This window comes from Meleagris gallopavo, chromosome 5 (genome assembly GCF_000146605.3).
Source record: "Meleagris gallopavo isolate NT-WF06-2002-E0010 breed Aviagen turkey brand Nicholas breeding stock chromosome 5, Turkey_5.1, whole genome shotgun sequence".
NCBI classification, from domain to species: Eukaryota; Metazoa; Chordata; class Aves; order Galliformes; family Phasianidae; genus Meleagris; species Meleagris gallopavo.
This window is the reverse complement of record NC_015015.2, coordinates 20,510,091-20,530,180: the sequence shown is the minus strand read 5'-3', so window position 1 is coordinate 20,530,180 and position 20,090 is coordinate 20,510,091. Positions and strand designations below refer to the sequence as shown.

General features: G+C 38.7%; 1 protein-coding gene across 1 annotated transcript in view; it reads left to right on the top strand.

Annotated features, from left to right (window-relative positions):
* The window catches only part of LOC100542789 (cytosolic phospholipase A2 epsilon-like), a 52,244-nt gene extending 34,407 nt beyond the window's left edge, over positions 1-17,837 (top strand). Inside the window, exons 12-27 of the mRNA XM_031553390.1 lie at positions 1,374-1,510; positions 2,475-2,606; positions 5,618-5,675; positions 6,132-6,298; positions 6,416-6,502; positions 7,629-7,666; positions 8,569-8,716; positions 9,545-9,681; positions 10,049-10,271; positions 10,628-10,742; positions 11,868-12,005; positions 13,446-13,553; positions 14,774-14,965; positions 15,708-15,874; positions 16,764-16,950; positions 17,607-17,837. Coding sequence (XP_031409250.1) covers positions 1,374-1,510; positions 2,475-2,606; positions 5,618-5,675; positions 6,132-6,298; positions 6,416-6,502; positions 7,629-7,666; positions 8,569-8,716; positions 9,545-9,681; positions 10,049-10,271; positions 10,628-10,742; positions 11,868-12,005; positions 13,446-13,553; positions 14,774-14,965; positions 15,708-15,874; positions 16,764-16,950; positions 17,607-17,818 — 2,246 coding nt within the window. The 3' untranslated portion in view covers positions 17,819-17,837. The remainder of the gene's footprint in view (positions 1-1,373; positions 1,511-2,474; positions 2,607-5,617; positions 5,676-6,131; positions 6,299-6,415; positions 6,503-7,628; positions 7,667-8,568; positions 8,717-9,544; positions 9,682-10,048; positions 10,272-10,627; positions 10,743-11,867; positions 12,006-13,445; positions 13,554-14,773; positions 14,966-15,707; positions 15,875-16,763; positions 16,951-17,606) is intronic.
* Positions 17,838-20,090: the final 2,253 nt, after the last annotated feature.

Here is a 20,090-nt window from a genome sequence, read left to right as displayed (position 1 = left end):
CAAAACAAACAAAAAAAAGACAAGCAACTTCCTTCACTTGGAAAAGATGCATGTGGGACATTTTGATCCTCCTTCAGAGATGAATGAATGTTCATAAGCAAGGAAAAACATACAAAGCATCCAGATTGACCAGGCTGAATTGACATGCCTCCACTGGGGAGACATTTAGGATAAACAGCCAGTGTTTTCAGTCAGTCTCCTAGCAACTTGCTGTGAATATGCAACAACTGTGTTGCAGTGGCTCTCTGCTGTCTATTAATGATGCTCTTGATGCTGCTTAATGTTCATCCATACCAATGGGAATTGTGAAGAACTGAGTACATCTCCCAGAGCTTAGTGCAAAATTGGTAGGCATGTAAGTAGAGCAGAAAGCAAAGAGATTTGGTATTCAAACAAAAGGTCTGAAGTGAAAAGATCCATCCCTGGGAATTACTATTCCCACAGTGATCAGTTTGTGAAGCCCATCATGCTGTGATGTGTGTGCAGGAGAAACAGATGGTACTGGGTTAATTAGTGTCTGTTGCTTCCACCAGTGGGCTTGAACAGAGAGCAGGAAGGTATCCCATTGTGAGCCTTTTTCTTCCCTTTGGGATTTTGTTCTTTAAGAAAAGGAAGAAACCTGAATACTGAAAGCAGAATTCATCTTGGCTAACAGAGCCAGAAAGAAAGTAGAGTGAAGGAGGCAAAGAGAGAAAAGCGGCGGGGAGGTAGGAATGAGGAAGAGCAGAAGATGGCACTCCAGACAAGGACAGTCAAGCTGCTGACAGAACCTTATATATATATGTATATAAATATAATATGTACACCTACATACTACTATTATAAATGCTTTACACGTTATCATAGATATTATAAATACAAAATATACATATATACCTCTATATGTTACTGTTACTTCAAGATGATATATGGAAGCTGGGTAAGTCCAGAAGAGTTTTTGCTTTTCTCCGTAAGTGGATGTGCAAGCTCTGTTCTCTGACCTGCCTGCAGAGTCCTTACCTGCTGCTGAAGAGTACTTTCCATTTACTGTTACCATCACTTGTGCTTCTCTTATGTAAGGATGTCCATTCTTAGAATCAGGAACTTTTTGCATCTGCTTATTTTATTATTGTGTCTTATTGTGTCTGCTTATTTTAGTATTAAGAACTGTCCGTGTGACAGAAAGTTTTGCATCTTATCATCTGTGTGCTTTTTCCCTCAGAGAAAATATCTTGGAAAAAGTCGCTTACCTCAGGCATTTCTGCCTTTAAATAAATCACACTTGCTGTAGGTACCATACAGTCAATTTTTAGTTTCACGTGGCAGTGGTTATGTCATGGTTTCATGACAGGTTACTTTCACATTAACACTGCTCTATTTCTTTACCTGCTCAGTAAGCCAGGCTGATTGCTATGTTTCACTGTGGCTGCCTACGGCAGCAATCGAAAAGTGCCGCACCAAAACGATAAGAAACTCCAACGACCCAGTGTGGAATGAAACCTTCTACTTCAGGATCCAGAGTAAAGTCAAGGTAAGGAACCAAATCTGTCTGCCTGAAGATGGCTGAGTTTGGTGGGTCCTACTCCCTGTACTGTCCCAGGAGTTCGGTATAGAGTATATGATAAGGGTCTGTTAAAAATGTTAAATGAGTTCCTGGAAACATTCAATGATTCTGTTTAAATTGCTCATGGAGGCACAGCTGCAGAGTCCAGCGTTAAATTAGGGCAGAAAACCCTAGACCTTAAATAAGCAATAATGATTCTGTAGAGTTTGTTGGAAATGATGTGAATAAGAAGAGGTCACAGAATTCAGATTTCTTGTAGAACTCCTTCTCTGTGTCATCTTTCATTGTAGCTCAGCTATTATAATGTGAAAGGAAACAAGGTTTTGAGTGTAACTGATGTGCCATACAACTAATGTGCTGTTGAACACTGAGGAGGTACAACAGCAGATAGCACCTACTTCTGATATATACTCCCTAGTATCTTCTCAGCAAAGAGGATGAATAAGCCTTCTGTGTACTCAGAAGCATATTTGAAGCATGTATTCTTTATATTCGTAGTGCCAATCTACAAAAACTGGCTTTTACAGTAGTATGATGAAATAATGGCTTTATTCAAGAGTGTTTATCTCAAGATGGTTTCTGCTTGTCTAGCTTTCATCATGAAATCTGGTCTGGTGTTACTTGATGGTCAGAGACTTAGCGCTTTACTCAGGTTTTAGGTATTAAGGACTCGTACCAGTTAGTGCAAAGTAGGTAGAGACTTCAGGAGATGAAGAAGCTGTCATGTAAGTATAGACAATGTATTGCTCATTTTATAGCAATTAAGCTGTACAGAGAAGAATCCATTTTAAAATTATAGTATGTTTCTCCCAGGTGAGATGACAGTTAATTCTTCAACTTTTCTTTTCACACACATGCTCAGTACTTCTTCTCTACAACCAGTGTTGTCCAGAGTTTAGAAAGTCTAAAACCCCTCTCCTTATCTTTCTAGAATGTGCTGGAGCTGACAGTGTACGATGAGGATTTTGCAACGCCAGATGACCATCTCCTCTGTACGCTCTTTGATACTGCTAAACTTCCAATTGATAGAACAGTGCTCCTGTATTTCAAGCCCAGCTCAACGGTGAGCTCTGTGAGATCGGTGTCTGTAAGATCTGACAGGAGGGGGTGGAGAGGGCACAGATACTTGAGTTTTCAAGCCTTATCCATAAATTGTAATGTTTCCATTTCCTGCTCTATGTATTGCCCTGCTTTGTCCTACTTCCACATCTCTGGCAAAGTCTATTGAAACCCTTCTCTATGGTATCTTCCATGAAGAAGTTCCTTTATGGCTACAGCTACTTGACTGCCAGAAGTGAGCATTAGTTGGTACTCCTATCATGATATCCTTGTTTTATTTCCTGGGATTGAACTCAGGAACTTCTGCTCCAATTTGATTCTTCTTCAAAAGCTGTGTGACTCCAATAGGTTTAAAATATAGCAACCAAGATACTAGTGGGGAGTTACAGAACAATTCCAAAAACTTGGAGTGAGATTTCTAAATCCACAGTGGAACACTAATCCCAGTAATTGGTATGTTAACTTCCACACAAAATATAAATGTAAGCAAAAACTGTGGTCATAAATCTGAGTTGGAAAGCCTGAGCCCCTCCTGGTGGTGTTTTTATAAGTGATTAAGGAGCGAATGTCTGAAACAGTGCAGTATGCAGAGGAGGGATCTGACTAAGTTATCTCTGAGCCATACCAAGGCTCTACAGCTGCTGCAGAGTGACTGGTCTGTAAAGACCTTTTTCCCATGTAATTCATAGCCACTGTCCTCCGCATCTTTGATTTTACCTACTGCCATATTGAAGCCATGCCAGGAAGGAAAGCTGAAGTAACTCCTGTTTGTATCCCTCTGCAGTGCACTACAATGAAAAGCCAGCTGACAATTGTTTGGCAATGAGTGCTGTTTCCAGGCTATGAATAACTGATCTAGTCATCTGTAAAATGGGAAAAAGAATCTTGATTTCCTTTGAGGTCTGTAGATCAGATCAGAGAAATATCCTACAACTTCTTGCTACGAGTTGTTTCTGGTTCCCAAACTAGGTTGCTTACAAATAACTCATAAATAAATATCAGCACTGTCTTGCAGGGAGTTGCGTAACTCTATCTAAATTACTCAATAATATTAGTCTTTTATTACTATATTAGAAGTGATGAGTGGAAAGTACCTTTAACTTCCAAGCTAATAGCAAGGACAATTCATCATTGCTAAATAGAGCCAGGAATAGGTAGGAGGGAAAGGCAGAATTCAGATAGCAGAACAAGTTGCCAATTGTCTTACTGGAGCATTTTCAGTAAGAGATAAAAACACAGATTGTTTTGATATAGCCAGTAGAAGGAAGTAGGAGAGGAAGGAATCATGAAACTATTAAATGGTTGTTTCCGATGTTCCACACTGGTATCTTTATCACAGGCTGTACATTGCAACCAGTTACTTCAATACTGCATACTTGTTACCTGGGTTTAGACAAGGGAGAAAGCATCACACTACTTCCTTTAATTTTCTGTTCTTGTTTTTAGGCCAAGGAGGAGCTAGAGGTTGAATTCAAACTGGAGACCTTGTAAGTGATAATGCTGATTCTTTAAAAAATCTGGTAGTGATTATTTGCTAAAACATAGAAACAGCACTAGATTCCACACTTTGTGGGATTTCTGTTAAAAAGAGACAACATTCTTCTTCAGTACTCCTCTGCTGGAGTGAAACACCTGGCTGATCCTCTTGCCAGCTTCACACATAGCTGCTCTCAGAGCACACTTCCCAGCATTGTCTCTCCTATCAACAGTGTCAGACTTAGTCTTCTGCAAGACATTTCAAAAGGCTTTCTAAGTGCATACACGTAAGCTTATGTGTGCATGCAAGTGTATCAGTATTTCAAGCCTGTTTCTGTTTAAGCACTGGGCAGGCTTCTAATGCAGAACCATTCTGGTTAGGTTTCCTTTGTATCTTTAAATTTTCCACTTGCAGCACCATTTTGCTCCTGTAAATTCTCTTTATTCCCTGCCCAACAAAATGCCATTGTGTTTGATATTCTAGTGAAAGGCTTTTCCACCAGCATGGTCAGATTTTTTTTTCCCCGCCCAACAAAATGCCATTGTGTTTGATATTCTAGTGAAAGGCTTTTCCACCAGCATGGTCAGATTTTTTTTTCCATTCACATCTTTTACCCCTTTGATTATATTTGCACATCAGCAAGTACATAGAGCTATCCTTCCCTTCAGGGATATGCCAGTGTTTTAGCAAGTTCTTGGTGGAATATCTGTGCTTTATGTTACAGTGACAGGAAAAATCTGATTGCCTAAAAAAAAAGAAAAGAAAAGAAAAAGTAGTCATGATGTATATCATTCAGCTTTGGTATTGGGACAAATGCCCTTGGAGCAGTACTCAGTCCAAGCAAGCATAGAAAGGATCTTCTTGCATAGTTGCAGGGATCCCTCTGGCACTCACCCTTCTAAAGGGGAGGAAGAGCAACATCATGAACAAAGATAGGTGGGCGTTTGTTTGATCTAAAAAGCCGTGTTTTTCTTTTTATATCAAAGGTCCGGTCCATATGAAAACATTGCTACAAATGGAGTCTTAGTGGTATGTGTCTTTTTCTTAAGAAATTGTCTGTAATTATTTACTTAATACAAAAGGATAGGAAAGCCTGGGGGTTAGCAAAACTGTCAGCTACTAGATAGCCACTATGCCATTCTTTCTTCCTCCTTTCCTGTTAAGATAATTTGAGAGTGGAATATTTTATTTCCGTGTTCATTGGAGAATGAATAATGGTATCCAATTATTTAATGTCTGTCCTATATTTCAAGCCACACACTCTTTCCCTCCATTTCCCTCTGGTACTCCTTCGATAACATACTGCTGTTTATTTAAGCACAGTCATTAAGAGACTGTTAAGCCACTTGTTGATAACTAACTGATCTCCACTAAGGGAGATGAACCATGCCTGGTGGGTAAGCACAGCACTAGATAAGCATACTTACATAGTGTGAAAGAGATGTGAATTCCATAAAACAAACAAGCCCCCCAAAACACTATTAATAGCAGTGCTTTTTCAGAAAATGTGATGATCTTTTTTACCTATTCTTTTACAGTGTCGTGAACTTTGTTGCTTAGAAGTGGAAGTGAATGAAAAGCAGCAGAAAAAGTCAAGTAAGTTTATTGCTTTGGTATCTAACAACAGTCTACTAGTGAGAAAATACCTATTTCATACAACATATTGAATTGGTGAAACAAATATTATTTGCATTATTCAGTGCAATTAGCACCAGGCAAATTCATTACGTAATTATATACTTTGATGACTGCATCTTGTAATCCTTTAGGTATATGCCAACAAGATCTATTAGGACTGCTTCAAAGTTGATATCTCACTTGTATGTAACAGTAAGAATATGTAGAGTCTCTTTTTAAGAAAATAGTCTTAGCTTTGCTTTTTTCCCTTTGCTACTCGGACTCCTTTCAGATTGCTTTCCATTAGGCAATGTTGTGGTCCAAACTCTACAACTGTGATATTGGCACTCCACCTTTAATCAAGGCAGCACAATTTCCAGTTTAATCATACTGACTTTCTCATATACTTTGTACTGTGTGTTGCTTTTTTTCCAGAGAAGGAGCTTTCCCTTACTGTGAAAGGATCCTTTGAAGGGACACAGGATATCACACTGGGCCCTGATGGAGTGGTCAGCCCATCAGGTCCCACCAAATTCCACTATATCAAGTATGCTGAGCCAACGTTGGATGTCATGTTGCCAAAGAAGAGGCGCTACCACCCTGTACGTTGGAGGTGGCCTTAATGTTGAACTGACCATAAATCGCCCTCTAGAAGGTGGGAGGAGCTGGAGAGGGTAAACCTGTGACTGTTTTTGTCCTAAAGTATGTTGTTTTCCCAGTGGACCTGCAGGTTCAGTACAGAAACAGGATCCCCAGTGCTGATGCTGAATTCATTGCCTATGGGAATGAAAACGACAATTGCAGAGGTGAGCATCACTTCCTTGAGGAACAAAATGTCACTCAAGTAGAAATCATTTCAAGCCTCTGTAATACTTCCCAGAGGAGCCCCCGTAAATGGCTGCCAAAAGAGTGAGAAATATTCTGATTTTTTCTCATACCTCTAACAAACAAGAACTCTGTTTCTCTGGCTGTTTTCTCTGGAGAAGCAGGTTGTTCCTCCATTTGTCTCCATCACGCGCCAGTAGCAGATAGAGTGACTTTCAAGGATGTCAAAAAAATAATTATGATTTCTTCACTACATATCTCCATGTTCATGGATCCCTCTTTTGAAGAGAGATTTCCCTTTGAACACAAACTATGGAAAAGACAATAAATCTGCCTGCAGTAAATTATTTCCTTTAAGGGACTGTATATAAATTGTATTAAAAATATTAAATTTAGTATATGAATTTTAAATGATGTGATAAGAATATTGCTTAAAGTAGGTATGGCTGTATAAAGCAATGAAATTAATTGAAAAAAAGTAATAATAAGTAGAATAAGAAACAGATCCTTGTTGTAAAATATTGTGTTATTGTGAAGAAACACCTACAGATCTCCAGGGAAAATCTCATGCAAAGAAGTGAGAGAACATCAGATTTCAGGGCCATTAAAGCATCCCCCCAGAACAGAGCACTCTTTGCCAGTTAACTAACAGTATGAAGGTTGCAATAATAATTTTAAGGCAAAGTTAAATCTGAGAAATAGTGAGTGCAGAATTGCAATCTTTTCACTGCAGGTCTGTGGGCAGGAAGTCAAAGATCTGTTGCATGTCAGAGCCTAAAGAATGGGAAACATACAACAAGTGGTATTTCAGGATGTTGCAAAAAGTTCATTCATAGCACAGGAAATTGGACTTACTGCACTAATCTCAGCATCCTTTGTATGAAGTTTGTTAATGTGTCCTGGAAGAACTTGGGATCTGTGGGTAGGAATATTCCACTGAGGACAGATGAATGGTCTTGAAAATATATGCAGAAATCTCAGACATTTGACTTAGTTATTGCCAGTCTTTGCTGGAGTCTAAGTCAAGCAATGACCCCAGGAGAGAAAGGGGAAAAAGAAACTTGAAAATGAAAATAAAAATATACTGTTTATATATTTGTTTTTCAGGAGAAAAGATTTGATTTGAATGTGAAAGCAGAAAGATGGTAAGGGGTATCCTATTCCTAAAGGTTTGAGCTATTGATTTTGACACTGTTTAAACCACATGGAAAGGGTATAAGTAAACTGAAGAGCATGTGTGCAATATATTATATATAATTAGGCTTTGAATTTGACTTTCAGCAATAGATGTTGATTATCACCTATTTATTTTAGCATTATTTTGACTTTGACCACATAATATTATTTTTTATTAATTTCGGTTTCTGAAATTCAGAAAAATAAGAAGTTTGACTTTAAAAAAAATGAAGCAAAAAAGCAAACAACAACAAGAAGATAAAAAAGAGAGGACCCAAAATTGAACTCTTCAGGAAACATGAAAATGTTTCGTCTTATCCATAACCACATGTCACACACACCACTGGGCAATCTGATCTTTTCTTTTTGTGCCTAAGTAGAAAGCAAAACAGAAAAGTAATTTAATTCTGAACTCAGATTGTTCTCCTCAGCGGTGCTCACCGCTAGAGGGGGATACGCTCCCACTGGAGCTGCTCAACAGCCAACATTTGAAAAACTGTATTTATTCTTAGATTTGCAATGAGAAAACATACACTAGAATTCCTTATGAAAGGGGAAATCAATATACTCATTTTAGAACATTTGAATAGATTTTTGAATTTTGTAGTTCTTTTAGTTTTAGAATATATATGTATATTTCATTTTAAAATGCTGTATATTATTTTCTAATTAGTTATTGCTAATGGGATAGAATGCCACTGTTAACCTTACTAATTTTAATATGTTTTTCTTTCTTTCAAAAGTAGTTAGAATATTCTCACGTTCCTATCACATTGCATAAACCTGCTTGAAGGGAAATATAGATTATTCTTGGTCTATCTATCTATCTGAGTTTATTAATATGTAAAATATGTGCCTGTGTTTATCTTAGTAACTGTTCATGCCACCAAGACCTGGACATGCGCTTTGGATTTGACTTATGTTCAGATGAGAGGGCTTTCCTGGGCAAAAGGAAGAAGTATGTAGCGAGCGCGATGAAAAATGTTTTTCACCTACAAGAGGATCTACAGGATCATGAAGTATGTGTGTGTGTGGTGGGGATGGATCTTGAATTTCTAGCACCTTTGTGTACTCTTCTAGAGGAGAGGTCAGCAAAATGGGCCACATGTCTGTTGTCTATCTTTGCTGCGAAGTTCTGCTATTTCAAGAAACAGCAGTTGCAGCAGATCTATCCTACTTGACTCTCAATGTGTCAGACCTGAGGTGTGTCCACCCCTTCCATCCTATTCTATAGCTGGCTTGATTCATAAATACTATGTGCATATTAAACACATTAAATAGCAAAGATTTCTTGCAGTGTTCAAATGTCACAATTTCTGAAAGCTTAGGATAAACATCTCCACTGAATACATGTTATAGGGTCTTCCCTTTCTTGCAACTCTGAAATTCTGCAAAGTAAATATCCTGTGTTTTAAAGTAACTTAATGATAGTGATGAAAGCAAGGTTGATGAGAGTTGTTCAGCAACAGTGGAAGTATTTCTTCCTGAGGCTGGCATGTGGGCTTTCAAAAAAGAGTAGTAGATTCATGAAACAGAACAGAGTGGCAAAGGGATGGAAATATAGAGAAAACACATTGTCACCATCAAATAAAGCTTTTTTGCTTGTTCTCATGTGCCCTCATTTACCCTAAACTAAATATGGACAGGAACCCAGGTTTTAGATGATCACTTAACACATATTTATCCAAAGAGAAGCAGAATTAGCAGTCACTGCTGTTTCAGAGCCTCTCTTTCCAGAATGGAACCCAGGCTTTCAGATCAGGACCAGCCTGGGAGCAGTGGCCAGATCCCATGGCAATCTATTGAGTGCCATCAGTGTGACTGTCCCATTCTCCTCTGTCCAACAGGTCCCTGTTGTGGCTATCATCACGACAGGTGGTGGACTAAAGTCAATGACAGGACTGTATGGCAGTCTCATGGGACTCAAGAAATTAAATCTCCTGGATTGTGTAACCTACATCAGCGGGCTGTCTGGCACCACATGGTAAGGCCAGTTCATATAAGAGAGTGGACCTGGCTTTTTGAGAGTGATGCTCCTGCATGGAGTTGTCATCACACGGCTACTGATTGCTACCAATGAGGAGCCTGGTACTGGAAGTTGTAACCTACTTCAAAAAATAGTAATTCATTCTTATGTTAAAGCAATTTTTAGGCCCTCTTCTTTTGAAAGTGACTTTGAAAAACTAAAACAGTTGTTGAGGATTTGGAAAGCTCATTCAGCTGAATGGAGCACCAAAAATAAAATTTGGACAAACAGATATAAATCCCTAAATGTAGACCTCTTTCCCCAGAAAGTTTGAAGCCTTCTTTTGCTCCTTTTAATTTTTCTTGCCTGCCTTATCTTTCTCCAGGACCATGGCCAACTTATACAGGGATGCCTACTGGTCACAGAAGGACCTTGACTCACATATTAGTGAAGCCCAGAAACAAGCAACCAAATGCAAGATGGGCTGCTTCTCTATGGATCGCATGAAGTATTACAATAAGCAGCTATGTCAGCGGAAAGAAGAGGGATACAGAACATCATTTATTGATCTTTGGGGGCTTATGATTGAATACTTACTAAACGATGGGGTATGATACATATTCTTTTTCTTAGAGAGCTGCTTTTACTTATTATTCTTATTTCTGCTGAATAGAGAGAAAATTTGCCTGTCAGTTCAGAGAATATACCTCCAAATAGAGTGAAGTTCTCCATGTCAACAAATGCTCTGACATTTTTATTGTCAATAATCTCCAAAGTGTATGTCAATACAATAGGTTGTGAATGCAGCATAATTTGACAAGTGCCATTAGATTCTGGCTAATCTTTAGATAAAATCAGATGTGTTCTCAGGCAATTTACCTGAAGTGTTGATTGCACGTACAGAAGGAGTTTGAGACGAGTTGTTTCCACCTCTTCTGACATAACAGTTTTTCTTCAAAACCAGAAAGACCCCCACAAACTTTCTGATCAACGAGAAGCGCTGTGTGATGGCCAGAACCCACTGCCCATCTATGTGTCAGTCTGTGTCCGGGACAACTACAGCACTCAGGATTTCAAAGGTAAGGGCAATATTTCAGCTCCTGTGGTGCTAAAACTGGCAACTGGATTCCTGTGATTTGATTTGCTCTTCTCTGCTTGGTAGCCCTGGTCTATTTGCTATTTTATAGAGAAATAGCCATTACCTCAATACAATTTTAATACAAGAGCTATTACAGATCAGCTACTTCAATATTTTAGACATACAGAATCAAAATCCTGCCAGAAAAGCCATTTTGGAGATATTAGATGGAGCACCTAGAGCAAAAAAGTATTGAATTTGTCTGAGAATCAAATTTTGCTTTTTGTAAATGCCCATATCTTAAGTGCTTCATTTTTTAAATATCAAGAAAGACCTCATGGTTATAATAAGGACTGGAAAAGCATCTGGCCTCCTCCCAACTGAATCTTTTTCTTTGCTCATTATTTTGATTAGTTTTTTTCATAAGCAGAAAAGGCTAGATTGGGAGAAAAGGGGGAAAATAAATTCATATCAAATTTTTATGGTTGAGGTGAAAAACAACGAATCACATGAATGAAAATGTGGTCTACAGCCTCTTTGTCCCAAACTTCGCTCATACTGCAGTCGTATCAGACAGCTGCTCCTCACTACGAGAAGACATCCAAGAAAGTAAAAAAGTAGTGCTATCTTCCTTACCTTGCACAGGGTGTATGGGTGTATAACTAGCCGCTTACAACAAACTCATTCCTCTAGAGCTGAGTATCCATATTTGAACACACCTGAATTATTCAAGGGAAAGAAATGCATCCTATTAGCTGTACTGATAACAGTGGAGGTACTTCCACCTAGAGGTGATGGATGCAAGGGCAGAGTGAAACCCAGTGCCTGCTGGATTGGTGCAGCACATGGTGTTAAGGGCTGGAGCCTTGCCATGCTCATTACGTACACTCTGTTCTTCTGATGCCACTATCACTGGGCAGACTGCTCCTGCCTCCCTGCAATTAAGGAAGCCCCATTGCCACCACATCTGAGCTCAGCTGCCTGGCTCTGCAGGTGGCTGTTTATCAGTAAGGCTTTGCAAAGACAGCACAATAAACAGAAATCTGACTGGTTTATGTCCTAGCAGCTCCATACCCAGCTGAGAGCCTGAGAGAGCTCAAAGTGTCCTTTTGTGTTGGTATTACAGAGTGGGTGGAGTTCACCCCCTACGAGGTGGGGCTGCTGAAGTATGGCGCATTCATCCCTGCAGAGAATTTTGGAAGCAAGTTCTTCATGGGACGCATGTTAAAAAAACTACCTGAATCCCGGATCTGCTACCTGCAAGGTGAAGTGTTTCATTGCTCTGCCTCTTCAGGAAGTGGCAGAGCACATGGACATTTCTGGTCAGACCTACTGACTGCTGCTATAGGATCACCTTCTGGAATGGAGGTGCATTATAGTTTAGCCAAAAGTTTACAGTAAGAGATCCCTTATCTTTTTTGTTTGGTTGGTTGGTTTTTGTTTTTTGTTTTTTGTTTTCTTATTGTTGTCTGGATATGCTTAAACTTTCTGAAATTCTGTCTTATAACTGAAATCCGTAAATCTCCTTCTTCCATTGTAAGGAATGTTTTACACTTATTTTCTATGCTTCTGATTCTTCTCTGAATGCACTCCAATTTACAAACATTTTGACACTGCAGGAAACATGCAGCTGCACTTCCACTGTGAGATATAACATCAATCCCACATAGCGAAACCTATGTGCTAGAGATGTAGGCTGCCCAAGATTAAAAACGAGATCAGAAACAAAAGGGTTTCTGGATCTCTCTGGTCAATGCCTGAGTTGTACTGATGGGCTATGTCTAAAGGCAATCAGCTACTTTAACAAGAGATTAGAGTAGTCAGAATTGATGACATACCAACAGATTAACACAGAGCAGTGCAAGCTGGGTTTCAGTCACCTCTTCTTACATTCACACTGCTTATAAGCTTCTTGATTTCAGTACACATGCTATGACATTAAATAGCCAGTACCCCAGGGAATATTGTTAAAATGCTGGCTCTCAGGTTGGTCCATTTTACCTGCTCCACCACAGGCAAATTCATTTTCTAATTACTGGATATGCTGCATTGGTTTCTGTGTCTCACTGAAAAATAGGAAGTACAATTGATCAGAATATGTACTTAAATTTACAATGGCAGATGAAAAAGTGGCATTGTTGGGGCCATATTTTGTCAGCAAAGCCATCAGTTCCCTTGTGAAAAGTCTGAGAGGGAAAATCATGGATGGAGGAAGGAGCATACAGCAGAGCAGAAGCCCATGCAGTACGTGAGTACTTAAAGTAAGGTGTGAGTTTTTCTCTTACAAACCAAATGGCTGAACAGGCATTTCTTTCCTCTGTGAAATGATTCAGGGCTGAAAAGGTGACCAGAGTGTCTGTAGAAAAAGAGGATCTGCAATAAGAAAGACAGGTTTTTTTTTGATGTTTTTGTGATGTCTGCATTATCTAAGATCTTGATTTTCTCCTTGAGTGGTTTTGCTCTTCTTCTTCTCTCCCACTCTGTTATTTCTTTACTGTGCAGCAAAGCCATGCAGTAGATGAGGCACAGAACTGACGGCAACAGAAATAGAGGTCACTGAGGTTTATAGAGAAATTGACCAGCCTCAATGTTTAGAAATATTTCAGTTACGGTCATTCCAAAATGAATCTAGGACATCGATAGAGAAGGAAAAAAAGAGTTTATTGTTAAAACATGTTCTAATGGTCAACAATTCTCTTCATAGGTATGTGGAGCAGTATTTTTTCTGTGAACCTCTTACAAATCTGGGGACTGTCACACAGTTCAGAGGATTTCTGGAAGAGATGGACTCAAGACAAAATTGATGAAGTTGGTGAGAAATTTTTTAGACCTTTCACTTATGGTCATTTAGTCTTCTGCATGCCTTTTGATATCATTCTTTCAACTAGTTTGAATCCAGAATCATAGGATCCTTATTAAAAAAGAAGGCAACTTCCTCTCCCAGCATAAGAACTCAGAGGAATAGAATAAATAGGGAAATACTGCTCTAATTATTAAACTTATGAAAATGCTATTGATTGAAAGGTTCAATCTTTACTTGGAAGCTTTACAGGGGTCACACATCTGACAGGAAATGTTTTGTCATTGCTCATTATCACTCAGACATGTTCAGACTCAGAACAAAGACTCTGTATCAGAGAGTAAAGTTATTTTTACTTCCAGTGCAGGAAATCAACCTATATATCAATTGGCTGATCAATATTTCCTGGATTTTGATTTTATTACTCAACACAGTAATTATTACATTGGATTCATCCTGGCTCAGAGATAAATGAGGCCCAGAGGGTGTTTTCTGAAGCAATACAAAAACCACAATTTTATTGCTAAATCATTTAACGTGATGGTAGCTCTAATTGCACACATCCTGAAAATAAAGACATACATGTGTGCAATGATACAAACTCCAAGATCTCTCCTGTTGCACTCTCAGCCACCAGGTCTGGCATAGCAAGTTGTGAAAAACCACCCCTTGTGTCATTTCTGCTTTTCATCTACATATGCCCCCATGTAGTCACCCTGGAAACTTCCTGTAATTTCTAAGTGTGAATGTATTTCCTGGGATACTCTCATTCTACTGATTAAGCATTTACTCATGTAGCAGTGGGTTATTATTGGTTAGAAGCTGTCATCTATTGTGTTAGATCTTGTGATGCCTTTTTGTTGCCCATCTGACTGAGTGGGAGCATATGCTTTAGCCCCATTTTGCCCATGCTTACCTCTACTTCATGTGTGAATACACAACTTTTCTTCTAACTGAAGGAATATTCTCTGAATTGTTTGGTTCCCTTAAGGTCTCCGTTTTTCAGGACTAAAGATTGCTTCTGATGAGCCATCTTTAGGCCAGACCTCAAGATCACCAGCAAATCTTTGTGCAGTAGCCCCTGTACTGCTCCAGAACAGGTTTTTTTGTTTGTTTGTTTGCTTGTTTGTTTTTTAGAGTATGTTCAGTGAAACTCTGAGATCTTTTACATACCATTCCAACCAGAAACAAAAATGAATTAGTTATTCATTAACATTTCTCTCCAACTCTAGATGAAGATCCAGTGTTGCCTACAAGGCCCCATGAGCTAAGGACTCGTATATACACCCCTCCTGGCACCCTATCCAATGCTCTTCGGGGTGCTTTAACCGATCGCTTCTCAGTTGCCCAGCATCACAATTTCCTGAGGGGTTATCAGCTGCATAGTGACTACTTTGAAAATGAGCACTTCTGTCAATGGAAAGGTAAAAAAACTTAAGAGACATCATATCCTCGTGGTGTTGGGATGAAATTTTGAAAGAAATCTGTTGACAGGGGAAAAAAAACCTAAAACAAATTATCTATTTTTCTGAATGGTGAGAAGAGACAAAGAGTTGCCAGGTATTAAAGTTTATTTTAAAATATAAGCACGTGTTTATGTGGCTTAGCTGAGATGTCTGTGGCCCCTACTGAGAGGGTAGGCTCGATGCCAACAGAACAAAATTTAAAGTAACCATGAGAACATGGAAATTACCTTAATTCAGCAAGGCTGTGCCTCTAACTGCAGATATGACTGAAAAAATCCTAGAAAATATGACAGATGAGAGAAAGTCTGAAAGAAATGGGGCTTTGTAGTCCAAAGAGAAGTGGAACGAGAGAGAAGCACAGATCTATATAGTAAAAAAGGAAAAGGATATTTTGTTCTTCATATCAGTGATGGACACAGCATGAAACAATGATTGAAATGAAGCAGGAGAGATTTAATTTAAATACTAGAAATAGCTTATGGATGGCAAATTATTAAAATTGGTTATTTGGAATCTCAATATAGAATATTTTTGAGAATATGAATTTGGGTGGTATTTTGAGGTTCCTCTTGTGTCTATTTGACATTTATCTACTGCAACAATGAAAGGTCTAAGAGATGGCTAGTTCAACTTTGTGGGTTTTTTTCCTATCAAAATAGCAACAAATCATTTCTTATTCCAATAAATATTTTCCTTTTAGACACTGTGTTAGACTCACGTCCTAACGAGCTGATGCAAAATCCTGATCACCTGGGCATGATAGATGCTGGATTTTTCATCAATACCAGCAGTCCACCGCTTTTAAGACGACAGAGGGAAGTAGATGTCATCATATATTTAAGTTATACTACTGGATCTCATACATCGGTAAGGAGGATCAGGTTACATTATGCTGTCTCAATTTGTTTGCCTATAGAACCTAGAACTACTCATTAATTCAGCTGCTTCGTTTTTAACTTCTGTATTCCCTTCTTCAAATGCTAGAAGAGGTCAGTGATTTTTTCTTCAAGGAAAGGAGAAATAAATCTGCTGAGTGACCTAAATCCTCATTTCAAAAGCTGTGATGTCAGCCCTATATTTAAATACACCCCTTTTCAAATTATCTTGTTAGAGGATGTAGCTTCCAAACAACAGTTTCATGGGGATAAATTTAATTAGCTGTCTATAAAGGCTTGGAGAAAAATAATTTGGGTCTTTATACATCAGAAACTGAGTTTAGTCAGAAACGGAGTGTTAAACATCTTTGCCTGTTTAGTTGAAAAGGCACAGTATAGCATAGTACTCTAGTCTTCCCTCAGTAAAATATTTATCTAAATGAACACTGTGCCGTAATGCCTGCACAGACACAATTGCACATTCAAACTTTGTTATCTTCTGGCTTCCTGGCCTCTAAGCATGTAGTAGAATATCTTACATTTTTTCTCACTGTGATTTATTTTTCTGATTAATTCTATGTAGTATATCAAACACAGGCTTTTCCACTACTTGATTTAACCCAAACTTCTGCTAATTTCTTCTGCTTTTGTAAAGTGGAATTCTGAATGAAATCTCCAACTCTGCTATTGAGTTGAAATCTTGAGATTAGTAATCCATGTGGTACACTAACACGTGGGGTAGCAATGTGTATAACAACCTCTGATAAGAAGGAACCCACTCTATAGCTCTATGTCACTAAACATTAGTAATAGATATTCATTTTGGGGCCTCAGGACAGCCAGGCTGAACTTTAATGCTGATCATATCTGTGATACTCTAGTCTCTAGAGAAGGCGTGCAAATATTACTCGGAGCAGAAAATCCCATTCCCAAAAATTTCTTTGAGTGATGAAGATAAGAAAAACCTGAAGGAGTGCTACATCTTCCAAGATTCAGATTTGCCACGATGCCCTATTGTGATTTTTCTTCCACTTGTGAATGATACCTTCCAAGAGTACAAAGCACCCGGTAAGACACAAGCTGCGGCAAAGCATTAAACAAAAGACAGCACTACCCACTTCCCTGATTCAGGTGAACGCTAGGGGCTCCCACTCTTCTTCGCAGGCCACCTGCTTTGTATTTGTCTCCTTTACTGACAGCTGTTGGGATACATTTGCTTTACTTCTTTGTAGCAGGGATGGAAAATTCAAAATTCTGCTTTTGCTGAATTTGAGAGACATGAAAAATGCAAATGCAGGGATGGGTCCGGGTGGCAAGCTCTTTAAGACTGGAATCAGGATGCTATTCTGTAAGTAGCAACTTCCTTCCATCATCCAGGGTCTGCAGAGGTCCCAGCTGCTCAGGGGACCAGTTGCGTACCGGTACGTTGGCAGTGGTGACTGGAGAGCCTTCTGAAGCTGATATGCTTGTCTGAATCATGACTTTAATGGAATAACTGTTGAGCAAGCTACAGATGAATGTTATAATGCTGTCCCTCACTTTTCTCTTCTACCCTCATTGCTCTGGGTGCACTTTAACAAGAGGCAGCCATATGTGACTGCATTATTGGTGCATTTAAACTCTGAATTCTCTCCTGGAGGAAAGACTCCCTCTTTCTTCTGTTGTGGAACTATCTCACTGCTGGCTGAAGATGCACCACATCAGCAACTTCTCTTTTTCTCCAGGTGTCAAGCGCTGTTGCTCAGAGATGGAGGAAGGAAAACTTGACCTGTCCAGTCGGTGTTCCCCTTACTGCATGTTCTCAGTCAGGTATACTGATGAGAATTACCGCCGGCTGCTGAACCTCAGTGAATACAATGTCCTGAATAACTCACAGATGATTATGCAAGCCTTGCAAACAGCAATGCAAAGGAGGAGGCAAAACACGTGCTGTTAACTATCCAGCTATCTATGTCTTCTCAGAGCAGTTTTTCATGCTCTAGCACACAGGAGGAACACAGCTTTTTGAACACTGGCTGTTCTGCACTACAGAAAGAAACTGCCCCATGTGGCTCAGCAGGGCTTTTTCATTGCTGTGAAGTGGCTTCTTTAGGCAAGGACATTGCCTGGGAGATCCTTACATATGCTATGTTCCCTAAAGTAAGGTTGTCTGTACAACACTCTTTACCTAAAATTCTTGTTAGATTTTTAAAAATAGTCTTATTTTAAGCCTAATTTATTTTATGACATATAAGAAAAACATTTTCTGATACCAAGGTGCTACAGCAATGCAACCTAGCTAACACACTGACAGGCCACAAGAGAAGGATATGAATATGAGTGTCTCCTCCCTACAATTTCTCTTCATGGGAAACAACGTGTATCAAACCTGGAAAATGAAGAAAATCCTGAGACCCAGTTGCAATCTGGCATCAGATCCCTGAGTCAACTCTATTTTGCAAGTATTTTGAAGAGCAGCCAGGGGTTAGGAAGGTAACAGGGACAAGTGTGTGCACACAGCCAGCACTGTGAATCATGTCCATCTCCTGAAGAACCTTGGGCTGTGAATGTGTCACATATAGATCAGAAGGAACAACCTAGGAGGAAGCAGCATATGATTTTTCCAGTGTTGGTTATTGTTTTTTTTTTCCCCAGCAAAAGGTCTAATTTGGCCTCATCAGAATTTCCTCTGAATTTCTGTCAATTTTTATTGTTCGTATTGAAATAAAAAAAAAAAAAGATCTTATTTGGAATCTTTAAAAATAAAAATAAAAAACACTGGGAAATTTTTCCCGATTTATTTATTTCTCAAACTTCCTTTCTTAAATCAAAAGTACTTGAAATGAAAATATTCTACTTCCACTTGAGAATAAATGCCTTTATTGCTTAATTCAAGGGAATTTGCATAATTACTTCAGGACATACACTCATCAGCAAAAACTGCTCATTTGTTTACTTCTAGCAAAATGTGCAGACAGGCAGGAGAGAGTTAATAGTTTGCAACAACTAAGACCATCTTAAAACAACATGAACAGGCCCTCTGTGGGATCCAGCACAAAAATACCCATACCATTTGTTGCAGGTTTGCATTTTCTATCTTTCTTCTTATTTCCTTTTATGGAAAATGACTTTTCTGAACTCTTGAAAGTGCAGAGGATGAGCTGTAAAGATTATTAACCTATAGAAACCATTGCATTCCAAGAGCAAATCAAATTGAAGATTCACTTAGAAGAGACTATTCTTGAAGAAAATCTATTAACTAGACAAGTTAACTAGATGTCCTAGTCTGAGACTAAAATAAACCATGGATAAGTGCTTGGTAAGTTGAAATATTTTGTGTTAATATTTTCCATAACACCTTCATTTTGAAACATAAACTTCCTTTTAATAGATAGCCTACCTCATCAGCCTGGGGAACCTAACTTGAAAGCTTCATTAACAATCAAATGAATTGCTTGATTTGGTGCAAAATGATGCTTTTAGGATTTTCATTTTGGCAAGAAAAAAGACAAATTTTACTTACAAATGAGTTTGAAATTACTTTTCCAATACTTCTATCACTGAGGATGTCAAGTAAAACTACTTTTTTGTGCATCTATATTATTACACTGAAAAGCTAAGTCAGAGCATACATTTTAATGTATAAAAATCTTTGAGTTTGAATGAATACACTCTTATACACTTTTTTATTGTTCTATGGTAGTTTCATGAGTCATACTCTGAAATATGGTGCTTTGTGCTTTGTATATAAGCCTGGGAATTACCTCCTTTGGAACCTGAAATCTCCAATTTGAAATAATAGACAGATTTTTCCGATAAAATCATCTCCAGCTCTGAGGAAATACTGGCTACATATAAATGTTTTGTGTAAAATAAACAATATTGGACAATAAATACCATTTTCAAAATGGAAATTCTGCCTTGCTCCACATATTCAGGCATCTCAGTGATATGCTCTAGGTTCACAGTGTGTTCCTTGTTCCAGGAAAGTGAAACTGTTGTTAGCAAAGAACATTACAGTGTCCCAAAAGCTTGCTGTGAGCATCATGAACAAGGAGATGACTGCAGGGCTACAAAGTGAGTCCCACCCCACCTGCAAAGGGCCATATCTGATATGGACTGCCATTTGTTAAAATGGAGGAATAATGATTGCTCCTTTCCTACACCAGGGGAAACCTCAGTTTTGCATTGCCTCAGCTGACATAGTTACTTCTGAATACCCCAATGAA